Below are 13237 nucleotides of genomic sequence, written 5' to 3'. Positions count from 1 at the left end.
CCTTTGCCATCGGCTGCCACAAAACCCCAAAGAATATTTCCACCCCCATGTTTAACTGTTGGCAAGATGTTCTTTTCATCGATTGCTGCTCTTTTTTTCCCCTCCAAGCACACCTTTTGGTGATTGTAGCCGATGAGCTCAGTTTGAGCTTCATCTGTTCACCACACTTTCCAAAATGACTCTGGCTTATCCAGATGTTGCTTTGCAGACTTCAGATGTTAACCGTTGTGATGAGGTCGCGGGTAAGGTTTAATTTTGATGACTTTTCCATCTAGACCCTCTTTGTGCATCAGCTTTGCACAGTGGAACAGTGCAACACCACTCCTGTGTCAGCTAAACCTTTGTGCAGCTCCTTCGCAGTCATATAGTGGTTTTGCTTTGTCTTTCTGCCCAGTAGTAAAGTTTTATCTGAAAGATTTCTTGGTCTTTCAGATCTTGTCTTGACTTTCACGGTTCCAGTTTAAGGCTTTATCCCCTTACAAGTCCTAATGAGTCAGTTAAGGTCTGATGAGTGACCCCCTTCAGTCATATACAGTACTTCCTTTTACTGTTCACTGTAAATAGAGGACACGGTGCGTTCAGTATATAATAATATATGATACTGTCAATATATGGTACACGATTGACTGTAATCCTTAATGCAATGTAACCAGGATTGTGTGTTTACGTGCAGTTCCTCGGTTCGTCCACTGGTCGGCGCTGTTCACCACTGAATGTGTGGACTGAAGCGGCTCAGCTTTGGTTTTGCTTGCTCTGCAGCAGGTTTTAAGATGAGATAAGATGAATCTTTAATGATCCTGTTGGCAGAAAGTGGTCAGTATTGGTCAGGATACATTATCAATCAAAGACCAATTGACACGAATTTGAAAAGTTGCTTTTGTGGGAGGAAGACGATTGTTATTTGTGGAATATATTATATAGAGCACATGAAACAAATTGGATATGCTGATAATATTTTGCAAATACTGGACACGTAACACTGTTAGATGTAAGTCTCTATTTTCAGAAATGAGCTATATCAAATATTTAATCAGGTTTACTCTAAGTGCTTTTTAAAATATAAAATATCAACTAATGAGCTCAATAATCAACCTAAGGTTATTAGGTTTTTATGCTTTATTTCACTTTAAAGTGAGATAATTGTAACATTGAATTTCATGCAACCATTTTAAGGTTATTTTGCCTAACGAACTTAATAGAATAACGCTGAGGCTGCTTTAATAAAATGCATAAATAAAGAATAATGAAGACAGTCGTAATAATCGGTCAGTTTTACAGCTGGAGGCCTTTTTGGTAATGAGGTTTTGTCCCCCTAATTCATCCTTCTGAAAACGTCGACTGGCGACACGGCCAACACTTTAATTGCTCCCATTGATTGATAGAATAAAAACACAACAATGCAGCCACATAGCCCGGGTGGTTTCCCCCCTATAAGAAAGCTGGCTGAGTGAATTGGGTGTAGCTGTGTCTGTGTGCGCCTTGGCCAATGGAACCAGATCCTCCCTGCAGTGCGTAAGAGCGCGATTTAGGATTTAACCAAGTCTTTGCTGCGGGGCTGGCTGCAGTCTTCACCAGAGCCCGACGGCCTGAGAGCCTTTTCAACAATGCCAGTGTAGTTTTCACACCACTTTGGAATCAGACTGCCTCGCTTTTTGTTTTTTGTTTTTTTTTTTTAAATTTTTTTTTGTTTTAGTATTTTGTTTTTATGCTTTTTGCTAATTAAATACAACAAAACCCACGCGTTCGCTCTCGAAGTATGACTGGAGTATTCGACCGGAGGATCGCGAGTGTGAAAACTGCAGATTTCCAGAGCTCCTTTCAACTCTCCACCATGCACCATCCGTCTCAGGAATCTCCTACTTTACCCGAGTCCACCGCCACGGATTCTGGCTACTACAGTCCCGCCGCTGGAGTCACTCACGGTTACTGCTCGCCCAGCTCCACCTCGTACGGGAAGCCTCTCAATGCCTACCAGTACCAGTACCCGGGTGTAAACGCGTCCGCTGGAAATTACTCGACAAAATCCTACACTGATTACAGCTCGTACACGACCCCCGCCTACCACCAGTATGCAGGGACTTACAGCAGAGTGCAAGCCCAGCCGAGTCCACAAGGTACGGAGCTGCAGATTTATTTCATTTTAATAAAAGCAGATTATTATTTGGTAGTATAGTTATTTAGTTTTAAAAACACATTGTCTCATTTCTATCCGGTTTTATTATTTGTTTGGTTTTTTTCTGATCGTTCTTCTGCATAAACGATAGAGAAATATGCTCTCTGAAGCTAAAGGACTAAATAAAGAATAAATAGGAATCAGATTTTATTTGAAACTACTTGATTCAAGGTAATTTTTAAGTATTATGAGAATACATGTGCTTTCCCCTTTTGGCCATTTTGGATTTAATATGGTTTATGAAATTGAACTTTTTAAGGGATGTACGACAACAAAAAAAGAGATATTTAAAAGACACTATTTTTATAATGGGAACGCATTGCTTACTCGTATTATGATTAATTTCGACAGAAAAAGAGATAAGCGAGCCTGAGGTGAGGATGGTGAACGGCAAGCCGAAGAAAGTGAGAAAGCCCCGGACAATCTACTCCAGCTTCCAGCTGGCCGCCCTGCAGAGGCGGTTTCAGAACACACAGTACCTGGCGCTGCCGGAAAGAGCCGAGCTGGCTGCTTCGCTGGGACTCACGCAAACACAGGTGGGGTTTTAGATTAAATTCATTTGGAATCTAGTTTCACTTGAAAATACGATTACTATCACTTTTAAAATGTTTTTAATGTCTCTTGATTAAAATAATTCCCCTTTTTTTGTGAGCTTTGTTTTCGTGCGTCTTTACGCACCATTCCTCTTTTCGGTCCTGTTGTTTCTGCGGTTATATATGAGACATTAACAGACTTTTTTTTTAAACTCGGTCTTTTCCAGGTCAAAATCTGGTTCCAGAACAGGAGATCAAAAATGAAGAAGATCATGAAAAACGGCGAGCTTCCACCGGAGCACAGCCCCAGCTCCAGCGACCCCATGGCGTGCAACTCTCCACAGTCCCCGGCCGTCTGGGACACACAGGGCCCCTCCAGGCCGCACAGCCTACAGCCCCAAAACATCAACACGACGGCTTCTAACTTTTTGGAAAACTCGGGGTCATGGTACACCTCAGCCGGCAGCTCCATGACTTCCCACCTGCAGACCCCTAACTCGATACAGCACTCGTTGGCTCTTGGAGCAGGGACGTTATATTGAAAAGAAAAACCCTGTTAATCATTTCAACCCTTTTTTTTTATTTTCTCCTTCTATGGGACTCGTGTTCAAATTTCAGAGGAATATGCAATGTATTTGATGACAGTCATAGAAGAAACGTGTAAAATGTGTAAATGTGTGCATGTAATTTATTGCATTTTGGAAGACTATTAAACGTTTAAATGGACAATGGAACTTTGAACCTCCCGGCCTCCCCGCAGTCTCTCTCTTGTTATTTCCACTGAAAATCACGACCCAGACTCACAGACATCCATAACGTTTTGTGAGCCTCAGGTGCAATTTTCTACACAAGGTTGTAAATCACAGCTGCTCAGTAATGAGATGAATTATCTGTTACAAATGTCGTAAATCTAATCGTAGTACTTTTCATTTGCCATAACAGCCACGATATATATTTATTCTGTAATTGTTTTTCTCATTATTATTTTTTTATTTTCATGAAAAACTGTGTCCTTTATTTCTGCAGATGTTACGCAGACAAACTCAGTAATTGTCTTGGAGATGGGAATTAAAAATGTCTTCGTGACCAGGCTCAGTTTAATCTACATTTACATAATAAGGAAGAGTGTTGGTGCAAACGGACACTACGAAGAAAAAAAATATATATTATTTTAAAGACATTTCTGAGAAAACGTGGCTACTGTGCACCACAGTAAGCCTGCCACAATAATAACAACCCACACAGCTTAACTAAATTCTGGTGCTTCTTGATTGATTTGTAATGTTACTGCTCTGATTTCCGCAGCTTATCATCATATACAGTTCTATAATGTTTTATAGAGACTAATATTGTGTTTGTGGAAGTCACTGAAGGAACCTTTTCTAAATATAAAAAAAAAATCAGATTTATGGTGATATAATAGGCGTTGTATCATATTATAATAATCCGTATTTTTGTTCAACTCAAATTGTTATAATAGCCCCACAGCATTTTGCTACCTATTTATCCTCATAGTTACCAGTCTGAACCCTTGAATTATTATCATTATTATTATTAGTTATTGTACTCACTGTTGCCTCTGACCACCACCAGAATCATCACCTTTTTATCATTCAGACTGTATTTTAGTGAAGAACCTGATTGAGCTTTTCAGTTGGCTCCAGCTCGCCTGTAAAGAAAATGTCTGCTTCTTGCAGCAGACAGTCTGCAGTCGCTCTCGCTTTGTGTCCCCTACAATTAGCCGCTTTGAATGGCAGAGAGGAGGCGAGGGGGGCGGCACGGAGATCTGAGACAATCCGCATTCCTGTGGGGGTAGACCGGCTCCAGAGCTCTGCCAGCCCCGGCCGCAGCCCACCTTCCGGGTAAAATTAAAAAAAAAAAAAAAAAAAAGGAAAGAAAAGAAAAGAAAGGAAGAAAGAAAAGAAAAAAGAAAGAAAATTCTCCACAATTTCACCATGTTATTAGCAGGCAGTAATACCAGCGTTGTCGCTGCAAAACCGCTAAACAAACCGAGCCACTGGGAGAAACACTGGGGATTTGAAAATGGATCTAATTGAATTTGCGCGGCCATATGCACAAAAATCATATAAGAGAGTTTTTACAAACGAACATGTTGCACACAACCCTCCCCTCACTCTCTGTCACACACACTAAACAATACTGCATCTGACCCACACACTGACCCATGCATGTTACCATTTCCACCTGACACAGCCTACTGAACACACTTCACACACACACACACACATTGGTGCAAAAAAATAGTATAACACAAAATGCTCTTCTTCGTTTAAAACTCCACACTGCTTGATGTTGTTTTCAGCCTAATTTCTGCTGCAGACTAAACTGTAACCGTAATTACAACGCCAGCAGGTCACTCGAGAAATTTAGATTTTTCACATTGCGCGTGCACGCGCTTAAGATCACTCAGGCGCGTGCACACCTCACCACACATAGGCCTCTATATCTCACACACACACACACACACACACCACGACTGTATGTCTCTATCCATCCATCTCTCACTCTCTCTCTTTCACTCTCTCTCTCTCTCACACACACACACACACACACACACACACACACACAAACTAACGGTGCCATTATATCGAGAGCCCCCGTTTATTTCCAACCGAACATTTTCCACTCAGCTAGTTTCCCCCCGTTTTGCAAATCGAGTCTAAATAATGACAGTTAGCTTTACTGGACAGCTTCAACTGTAACACTCCACAATAATTATTCTCCAGGATTAGGGCCTCCATTATCATAATCTGGACATTGACAATTACCTATAATTTGCAAAGATGCGCTTGGTTCTTGATTGCAGAGGGCTTTTTTTTTTTCAAGCTCGCCATCACTAAACAGTGACAGTAATAACAGCTAATTTTGCAGGCAATATATAAGAGCTTACCGGGGTGTGCAAACACTTTCCCACCTGGATTTGCTTATTCAACCACCAGCAGTAAAACCGTGCAGCGCGTTTTGGTTAGTCTGTGTTAGAGAAGCGGAGAAAGGTAAGGATGAGTCTTATATCTTCTGTCCTGTGACTATTCCTGATCTTAGAGGAGGCTCTTGACTGAGAATTAGTCTTCACTGAGCTCTGAGCTTTAGTTAGAGCAGAGAGAAATGGTGGAAAAAGCTGCTTTTTCCTAACATCTGATTTCTTATATATATTTATTATTATTATTTGGGGGAGTATTTGTATTGTAGGTGTCTTTAGGAGGTTTGTGCCTACGCTGTTGAAGGTGTACAGGTTAATGTGGTGACGCTGTGTGTGAAATCTTGTCAGGTGCTATTGGAGCTTCTGTGTGAGAAGTCCGCTGTAGTGAATCAGCTACTGCTGATAGAGCTCACTGAGCAGGAATTGACACATCCCTCCCTCCCTGCATCCCCCCACCCCCATATCTGTCTCTGTCACTCTGCTCCACTTTACCACTATCTTTCTATCTTTCTATCTATCTATCTACCTATCTATCTATCTTTCTATCTATCTATCTATCTTACAAACTTGATTTTGCACATTTTTGGAGCTGAATGCGCACAACTGTGCATTTATTGTGAGATCTGTTGATGTTTACTCGACTGCAGCCTCGGGCTCCCTGCAGCCCTGAAGATCAGGGTGCACATGGCCCACGAAGCAGATAGGCCCCAGCCTTGGGGGCCCAGGTAGGCTGAATGTGCGCCAGTGGGACATCCGCGACTTGACAGCTGCATGGAGCTTTTCAGCGTTGTAATTTCAGATAATATCCCGAGCGCTCACTCTTCTCAGCAATTTGTATATGAATAACCGAATAATTTTCCCTTTTGTTCCATCTGTGCTACCTCAAATCCAAATAAAGATGCCTTTTAGTATTAAAAGTGGTAGAAAATTACAGGTAATTATCTTTGACGGTAAAAACGCTGTAATCAGCGGGCTACATCAAAAATTACCCTAATTATGCCTGCATTTATGAGAATGGAAAAAAAAGCCTCACTTGGATAAAAACCCACAAATTGTCCCAAATATCTCCTTCATATTGAACGCCACTGCAGCTGGCTGCTTTGTTCAACATCGATCCCGTGGAGCTTGGCATTTAACGCCCTGCATTAGGACGGAGAGAAGGGAGAAAACATTTTGTCAATACTTCTAATAATTGAGGGTGAAATGACAAGATAAGCTGGACCTGGAGCAAATGTCTTTCGAGGTGAATGTAGACAGCAGCGGTGCAGGGTAAGTTAATTTCCTCTGGTGCTGAGCGCATTGGATAAATCTATATACTTGTAGCGTTCTTCATCAGCCACTGAGCTCTTTGGATTTATTTAAGATCTGGTGAAAATGGGCTTTTCACTGAGCACTGTCTCATTAGCTTATGTTCATATTGTCTGTTCTGAGCTTGCACACACCAGGGAGACGGGAAACGGGCCTGTCATAATGTGATGTTGGCCCAATATTGGAGCATTATAAAAAGGCCTAGTTTAGAATGATTTTCAACATTTTTTTTTTTTTTTTGGGAAATCATGCAACAGCAGGCGTCTGTTTTGAGTCACGGTTTACTCAATCTGACAAAACATAAAAAGTGTATGTACAACTAAAATCGCAGATTATATTTACAGACAGACAATTTGCTTGGTTTTGCATGTTGGAGAAACAACCAAAAAAAAAAAAAAAAAAAAAAGAAAGAAAGGAAAAGCAGAGTCAGGAGTCCACCATGGCGAAGGGTTCTGGGCGCCACAGCGCAAGGAGAGTGTAAGCAGTCTTTGCCCCCAAAGTGGCTAAAATGTCACTGATAATATTTGGTATATTGACGTTCAGATGTTGACATGAATGAAAGCATAACAAATATGCGAGCCCACTGAACAGCCATGTACGCTTTTTTTCTTTTAAAAAAATGGTTAGTTCCCTTGTTTGTGTCATCACACCGAGGCTTGGCTGCCTGTTATCCTTCAGCAGAGAAGCAGTGGAGGGGGGGGGGGGGGGGGGGGGGGTGTCGGTCTTTTTTTTTTTTTTTTTTTTTTTTTTTTTCATTCCTCTCCAGCATCCAGTCTCTGCGCTGACACAAATTGTAGGCTACGTTGGAAACTGCATGGCGGAGATCCGGAGGCCTCCAGACAGCTCACTGACCTTCTTGCCTCATCAGTCTATCTCTGCATTGAATCTTGATGTGGGGAGGAATACCAGTGAGAGTAGCCGGGCATGTAGCTGTTGGACGGCATGTTTACTCCTTTGGAAGAGGCCGAGACGTCCCATATCGGAGGGATGGTCGGGGAGCGCGGGGAGAGGGACATGGAGCCCGGTATAGGGTCGCTCTCGTGCGGGTTGCTGCCTTGCTTGAGCAGCTTCTTGAACTTTGACCTCTTATTCTGAAACCAAATCTTTACCTGGGGGGAGAGAGCCAGAGGGGTGCTTGCAATTAGAAAAGGACACACGGATAAAGAACATGCATGTAGTTGTGGTTGTGAAGCGTATGGTTGATTTCTGCAAAATTGTCCTATTAAATCTTTAATACGGAAAGATCCTAACCAAAATAACCAAATCATTTTAATGATAATTCTTAAAACTGCATTATAATTGTTAATATAATATAGATGATCATTTCCAGGAGCTACTGTAAAAAAAAAGAAAAGAAAAGAAAAGAAATGTAAAGCAGTGTATATCCCTCCCATACCTGGGTTTGTGTCAGTCCTAGAGAGGCAGCCAGCTCGGCGCGCTCCGGTAAAGCGAGGTACTGTGTTTGCTGGAAACGGTGATTCAGTGCTTGAAGCTGCAAACTGGAATAAATTGTCCGTGGTTTGCGAATCTTCTTGCCTTTCCCATTAAAACGAATTTCCCCGTTTTCAATCACCGTTGTTTTCTGCTGCTCTGCAACAAAAACAGGCAATGTTGTTATTGAAAAACACAGCCAGACTGTGTTGATTTATTTTCTTTCGTTTTTTTTCCTCTGTGCAGGGAGATACCAACGTGGTGTCAAACAGCTGAAATGTCTATAAAGGTGTGAATAAATTCAGAAGCGCCCACTGAAAGTGTATAAAAATCAAAACAAAACCAAAAAAAAAAGAAAGAATGAAGAAAGAAAATTCGGGCTGATAAACGCTGACATCTCACGTTGTCTTTACGCGCCGTGGCAGCCACAATCCTCATACGCTGTCATATTTAGGATATTGCTGGTAATGACATGTCAATTAAATGCTAATTACAACACTGAAGGCGTGCGGGCTGCCTAATTTCCACGAGTAGTTGGTGAGGATTGCACGGTCGTGATGATCACACCCCGGGCATTAAAACAGGTTTTGTGGGAAGTGAGGGGAGTGCTAAACGGGACAGCAAATACAGGCTGGGAAGGTGTAATAGGCTGGATCTCGAATTATCCGGTGCCATTTACGCACGATTTTTCTTCGATGTAATCGCCCACCTACGCGTGAAAGATCATTCGTCCGAATTCTTTTGGAGTGGTCGTGCAGTGACTTGGGCATGACACCAGCTCTGGCAGGGAGAAAGGTTTGATCCCTACCGTGGGCCACCCGTGCTAAAAGAAGGTAAATGGTACTGTCAGGCGCCGGGGATGGACATGACGCGGTGCATTTTTCCACTTGGCTGGTGAAAAGGGGGGTCTCTTACCTGTGCCGTCTAACCTTGTCTGTCCTCCCGTGTTGTTGTGATAGGATGGCAGGTACGGGCTGTGGTGCGGATGGCTCACGTAGGGGTAGGGTAACGACCTGTTGTAGGTGTTGGTCCCGGGGTACGGGGTGTTGTCGTGCTGGTGGTGAGCGTGTGAGCCGGAGTGGAGACAGTGCAGCGGGTAGTGGCCGCTGGCCATCGACGGGGAGCTCTGCTGTGAGTGCGACTGCTGCCCAAACTCCATGAAAGCAGACTTGGACGAGTCCTGAGCGTCCAGACCGTCAGCCATCGTAGTCATGGTCATCATCGAATTTTCTGCCTTGAGAGCACTCACCCCCTCTCTCTCAAGACCAAATCGGTTTTCTCTCTCTCGCTGTGTTGTTGTCTCTCTCCCCCTCTCCACCGCGAACAGATATTGTCCTATTAACACCCGAATTTTCCAGAGGCGTCTTTATTTCCCCCCTTGTCCTGTGATATTCTCACTCAAAGTGGCGGAAGGTAGGCATAAGTTAAGGGAGAGATTTTAAGGTGGATTCTGTTAAAATTGAGCCCTTGCTTCCAGACTTGATGCAGACACTACAAGTAAAATGGTTTGTCTCCAAAGGGCAGCGCCTCCCGATTGGTCATCCAACCCAACGTCATCAGTGCTCTGCGCTTCACGGAGACTTGAGCTGGAGTTAACCCACCTTACCAGCTCCCACCACAACTATGGGGGAAATAATATATGGTGGGAAAGACGCCTAATTCCTACAGACAAGCTTCACACGTAAAACCAGCTCTTTTGGAATTGCCGAGTCGATTTTGTTTTTTACCCAAACCCCCAAATTACGCACGACGCGCAACATATAGTGCGCACTTTGATTTAACCTGACGAGCCAGTCAGTCTATATGTGCCTCTTTCTCTGCCTCAGCGTTTAACTCCTCCTTCCCTCTGGAATTAATTACATATAGGAAAGCATCACACAAACATCCTATTTGGGAATATTAACATCCTATTCAATATTAAATTCACTTTTAAACCAAATACCAATGGATTATTTAGAAGTTAGCCCCACGCTACAAAAATATTCATCTTCACAAATCGTCTTTCAACGTTTGGAGGGTCTAAATATTGTTTCTTCAAATTTATAAACATTTACAAATGACTGTGGGATAATCCCAAACGTATTAAATGTCCATTAAAAGCTTCTTTTTTTAAAAAAACATTTAGTGACACTATACATATTTACACTAGTGGAGTGATCTGTTTTATGTCAAGGAAACGCCTGAAACAGGTGGAATTGCTGTGGAAATAAGAGGAAATAGCCCCCCTTAACTCTACGGATTTTTATGTACAAATTAGTATTTTTGCATTTATTTTTATTTATTTTTTATTTTTTACAAAATACAAAAAAAAAATGAAGTAACTGATTTGCTTTTGCAGTGTAGTATTTGCTTTGTCGTCGCCTAATGAGCAGCCCCTCTTTGAGGACCCCCCCCCCCCACCTCGCTCTGAAAGTAACATATATTATAACTGTTCGTTTTCCTGGGGGCTACTGACCATGTGATTAAGGATCTTCAGACAATTCAAAATACAGCACATGTGACACATCAAATAACAATATGCCTGAGGTACAATAGGTTATTTTGCAGATAGAAGGGTGGATACCGGGATAAACTGACAGTGTCTTTTATCCCTGTTGTAATATGAGGCCTGATAGGGTCCTCAATATATGTAAATTATACAGTTTGCCTCTGAGGGCTGCGATGTTCGATTCGCAAATAAGAATAAAAATGTTATTTCCGCCTATAATAACCCAATAGATATTCAAATCATGTTTTGCACCACTTTCCAGCATATTTTTTGCTGCAATGTAGCATTCAGCGATTTCACACCCAAAAAAAAAAAAACAAAAAAAGACGCGATGAAAAATAATTATGGTTGCAATCAAGTTACTACGAAAACCTATTTGATTAGCGGCCACACTTTACTCAAATTGCAGCTATAAAATTAAGAACAATTCGCCTGTAATGATTATGGACTGGATTTATTTTGGGAGGGTGGAATAAAAGTGGATATAGCATAAATTATCCCCTAATTATACGCCAGTGTCGCCTCAATTATCCTCTTATCAAAAATGGTTGTCTAAATGCAGCGTTTAGTTTCAATTTTCTCCTTTTCTGTAACAAGAACTTGGTACCTTGCTATTATCGTCAGCTACGGTTGTTATTTACTTTGTGGGATTTAAAAGTGCACAACCCAGCCGGATAATCATTTTACAGCAGCGGACCAAGAGAGGAGCACAGAGGCTGGGATGTGAGCCGCAAGACATCCAGACGGATTTGTTTTACTCCTCCAGACTCTCTTAGATTAATTCATTTAAAAAAAAAAAAATCTGAGTACTTCTGTGTCTTCAGGTGAGGGGGGCTGCAGGTAAGAGCTTCTTTTAAATCCTCTCTTGGGTTCATTGAAATTGATAAAGGGTTTTTAGAAAATGTATCATTGCCTCTGATAATTCTGTATTTTAAGCACACAGTGGTCTTTGCAGACCCTCGCAGGAGTCAGCACACCTTTGGTCACCCTTCAGTGATTTAACATAGTGGCCAATTCCCCTGTCCGTGTTCCACTTGGACACGCAGAAGAGAAACCAGATCCTACACCTTTTCTAATCGCCTTTGAGTGCTACTACAAAGACATACATGCTTTGCAGTGATGCTAGTTGCTTCCCTGAGGGCTAAAAAGAAAAAATCTCTGGGCTCGATTAAACGAGATGTCTTCATTCTTCAGGTTTTCCAGCATCGTGTGTGTGTGTGTGTGTGTGTCTGTGTCTGTGTGTGTGTGTGCCACCGCAGGATTATTAAGTTGCGGGATAGCAGTGCGGGTAATGTCACAGTCTTGGTGTCCCGCAGGCGTGTTGGGAGTCTTTTCTAAGCACAATGAGATTAAGTGGAGGTGGTGAAAGGACGGATTTGTTTGAGGAGGGAGAACATGACATAGCCTACTCGACCTTGGTGCTTTAGAAATGTTTTAGATGTAGTCTGTTGCATGCATGCTGACAGCCATGTCTGACTGCACATAAGGCAACCGTGCACCTATAGAGGGGGTCATCAGCGGACAGAATTTTATAAACGATCATTTTGTTTTTCTAAAAGAACAAAAAATCAATTTGCGTTTCTGCAAATGTTTTAAAACGCAGAAAATGAGACGTTTGAGCCATTGACGCGTGTTTCACCTGCTGTACCGTGGCTTCTGTCGTACTCTGCCCCATTGATCTTGGATTATAGGAGTTCATAGCCTTATTCTGGAGAGAAATTATTTGATATTTCAGTTCGTCGAAAATGTCAGTCACAAAAATGAACAGCGTTCAGCTGCAAATCTAGAAATCACTTTGTCCCTAAGTAGATGATTGACCTTCAGCACAATCAATGACCGTGGTGGTTTAACAGAAGTGGTCTTTATTTCCAGCTGTCTTATAAACGCTGATGAATGACTCTCTAAAATCACTCTAATATCCAACCGCTGCGGATGTATCAGGCCTGGGATTTCCCTGACATCTATTGTCTGGGATGGGATGCATGAAAACCGAGAATATTTTTTCTACACTATGGTTGCTGGTGTAACCTGGTGTTATTTTATAGTTAACACAGTCAGAGTCAGTTAAAAGGATCCTTAATGCACCTTAAACTAAATTGGAAATATCAGTACGCACATGGATAGGGCCACGCGGATAGCAAGCTAGATTTACGCACAAATTCTCAGGAGGCCCAGTTTTTAAAAAATCATATATAACTAGTTCCTTCTCTGCTCCTCTGCCTGTATGTGTGTCACTGGCTATTTTAACACCGCCCGTCTTTTCTCGTCTATCTGGCCACATGTGTTAATCATCTCTGAGCGTTAACACGGACTTCCAGCAAGACAGAGATCATAATTGTAGCGGGAGGCTGGGCGTTTGCGGT

General features: G+C 42.2%; 2 protein-coding genes across 2 annotated transcripts; one reads left to right on the top strand and one right to left on the bottom strand.

The window, feature by feature from the left end:
• The first annotated feature begins 953 nt into the window (after positions 1-953).
• Positions 954-4094, top strand: dlx5a (distal-less homeobox 5a). Its single transcript, XM_041052556.1, has 3 exons — positions 954-2114; positions 2525-2709; positions 2934-4094. The coding sequence occupies exons 1-3, from the start codon at positions 1757-1759 to the stop codon at positions 3246-3248; spliced, it is 858 nt and encodes a 285-aa protein (XP_040908490.1). The 5' UTR covers positions 954-1756; the 3' UTR covers positions 3249-4094.
• Positions 4095-7651: 3557 nt separating this feature from the next.
• dlx6a (distal-less homeobox 6a) lies at positions 7652-9870 on the bottom strand. Its single transcript, XM_041054251.1, has 3 exons — positions 9302-9870; positions 8352-8545; positions 7652-8064 (listed from the first exon to the last, which is right to left on the bottom strand). The coding sequence occupies exons 1-3, from the start codon at positions 9606-9608 to the stop codon at positions 7825-7827; spliced, it is 741 nt and encodes a 246-aa protein (XP_040910185.1). The 5' UTR covers positions 9609-9870; the 3' UTR covers positions 7652-7824.
• Positions 9871-13237: the final 3367 nt, after the last annotated feature.

Source organism: Toxotes jaculatrix, chromosome 13 (genome assembly GCF_017976425.1).
Source record: "Toxotes jaculatrix isolate fToxJac2 chromosome 13, fToxJac2.pri, whole genome shotgun sequence".
Classification (NCBI taxonomy): Eukaryota; Metazoa; Chordata; class Actinopteri; family Toxotidae; genus Toxotes; species Toxotes jaculatrix.
The sequence above is the reverse complement of the archived record's forward strand: the minus strand, read 5'-3'. Positions and strand labels throughout refer to the sequence as shown.

Bases quoted from the DNA above. Each gene is read 5' to 3' on its own strand.
- dlx5a (XM_041052556.1), top strand. From the start codon at position 1,757: ATGACTGGAGTATTCGACCGGAGGATCGCGAGTGTGAAAACTGCAGAT. The intron at 2,115-2,524 runs GTACGGAGCTGC...TAATTTCGACAG, and splicing joins AGCCCAGCCGAGTCCACAAG to AAAAAGAGATAAGCGAGCCT. The intron at 2,710-2,933 runs GTGGGGTTTTAG...GGTCTTTTCCAG, and splicing joins TGGGACTCACGCAAACACAG to GTCAAAATCTGGTTCCAGAA.
- dlx6a (XM_041054251.1), bottom strand. From the start codon at position 9,608: ATGATGACCATGACTACGATGGCTGACGGTCTGGACGCTCAGGACTCG. The intron at 8,546-9,301 runs GTAAGAGACCCC...TTTTTGTTGCAG, and splicing joins GACAAGGTTAGACGGCACAG to AGCAGCAGAAAACAACGGTG. The intron at 8,065-8,351 runs GTATGGGAGGGA...CTCTCCCCCCAG, and splicing joins TAGGACTGACACAAACCCAG to GTAAAGATTTGGTTTCAGAA.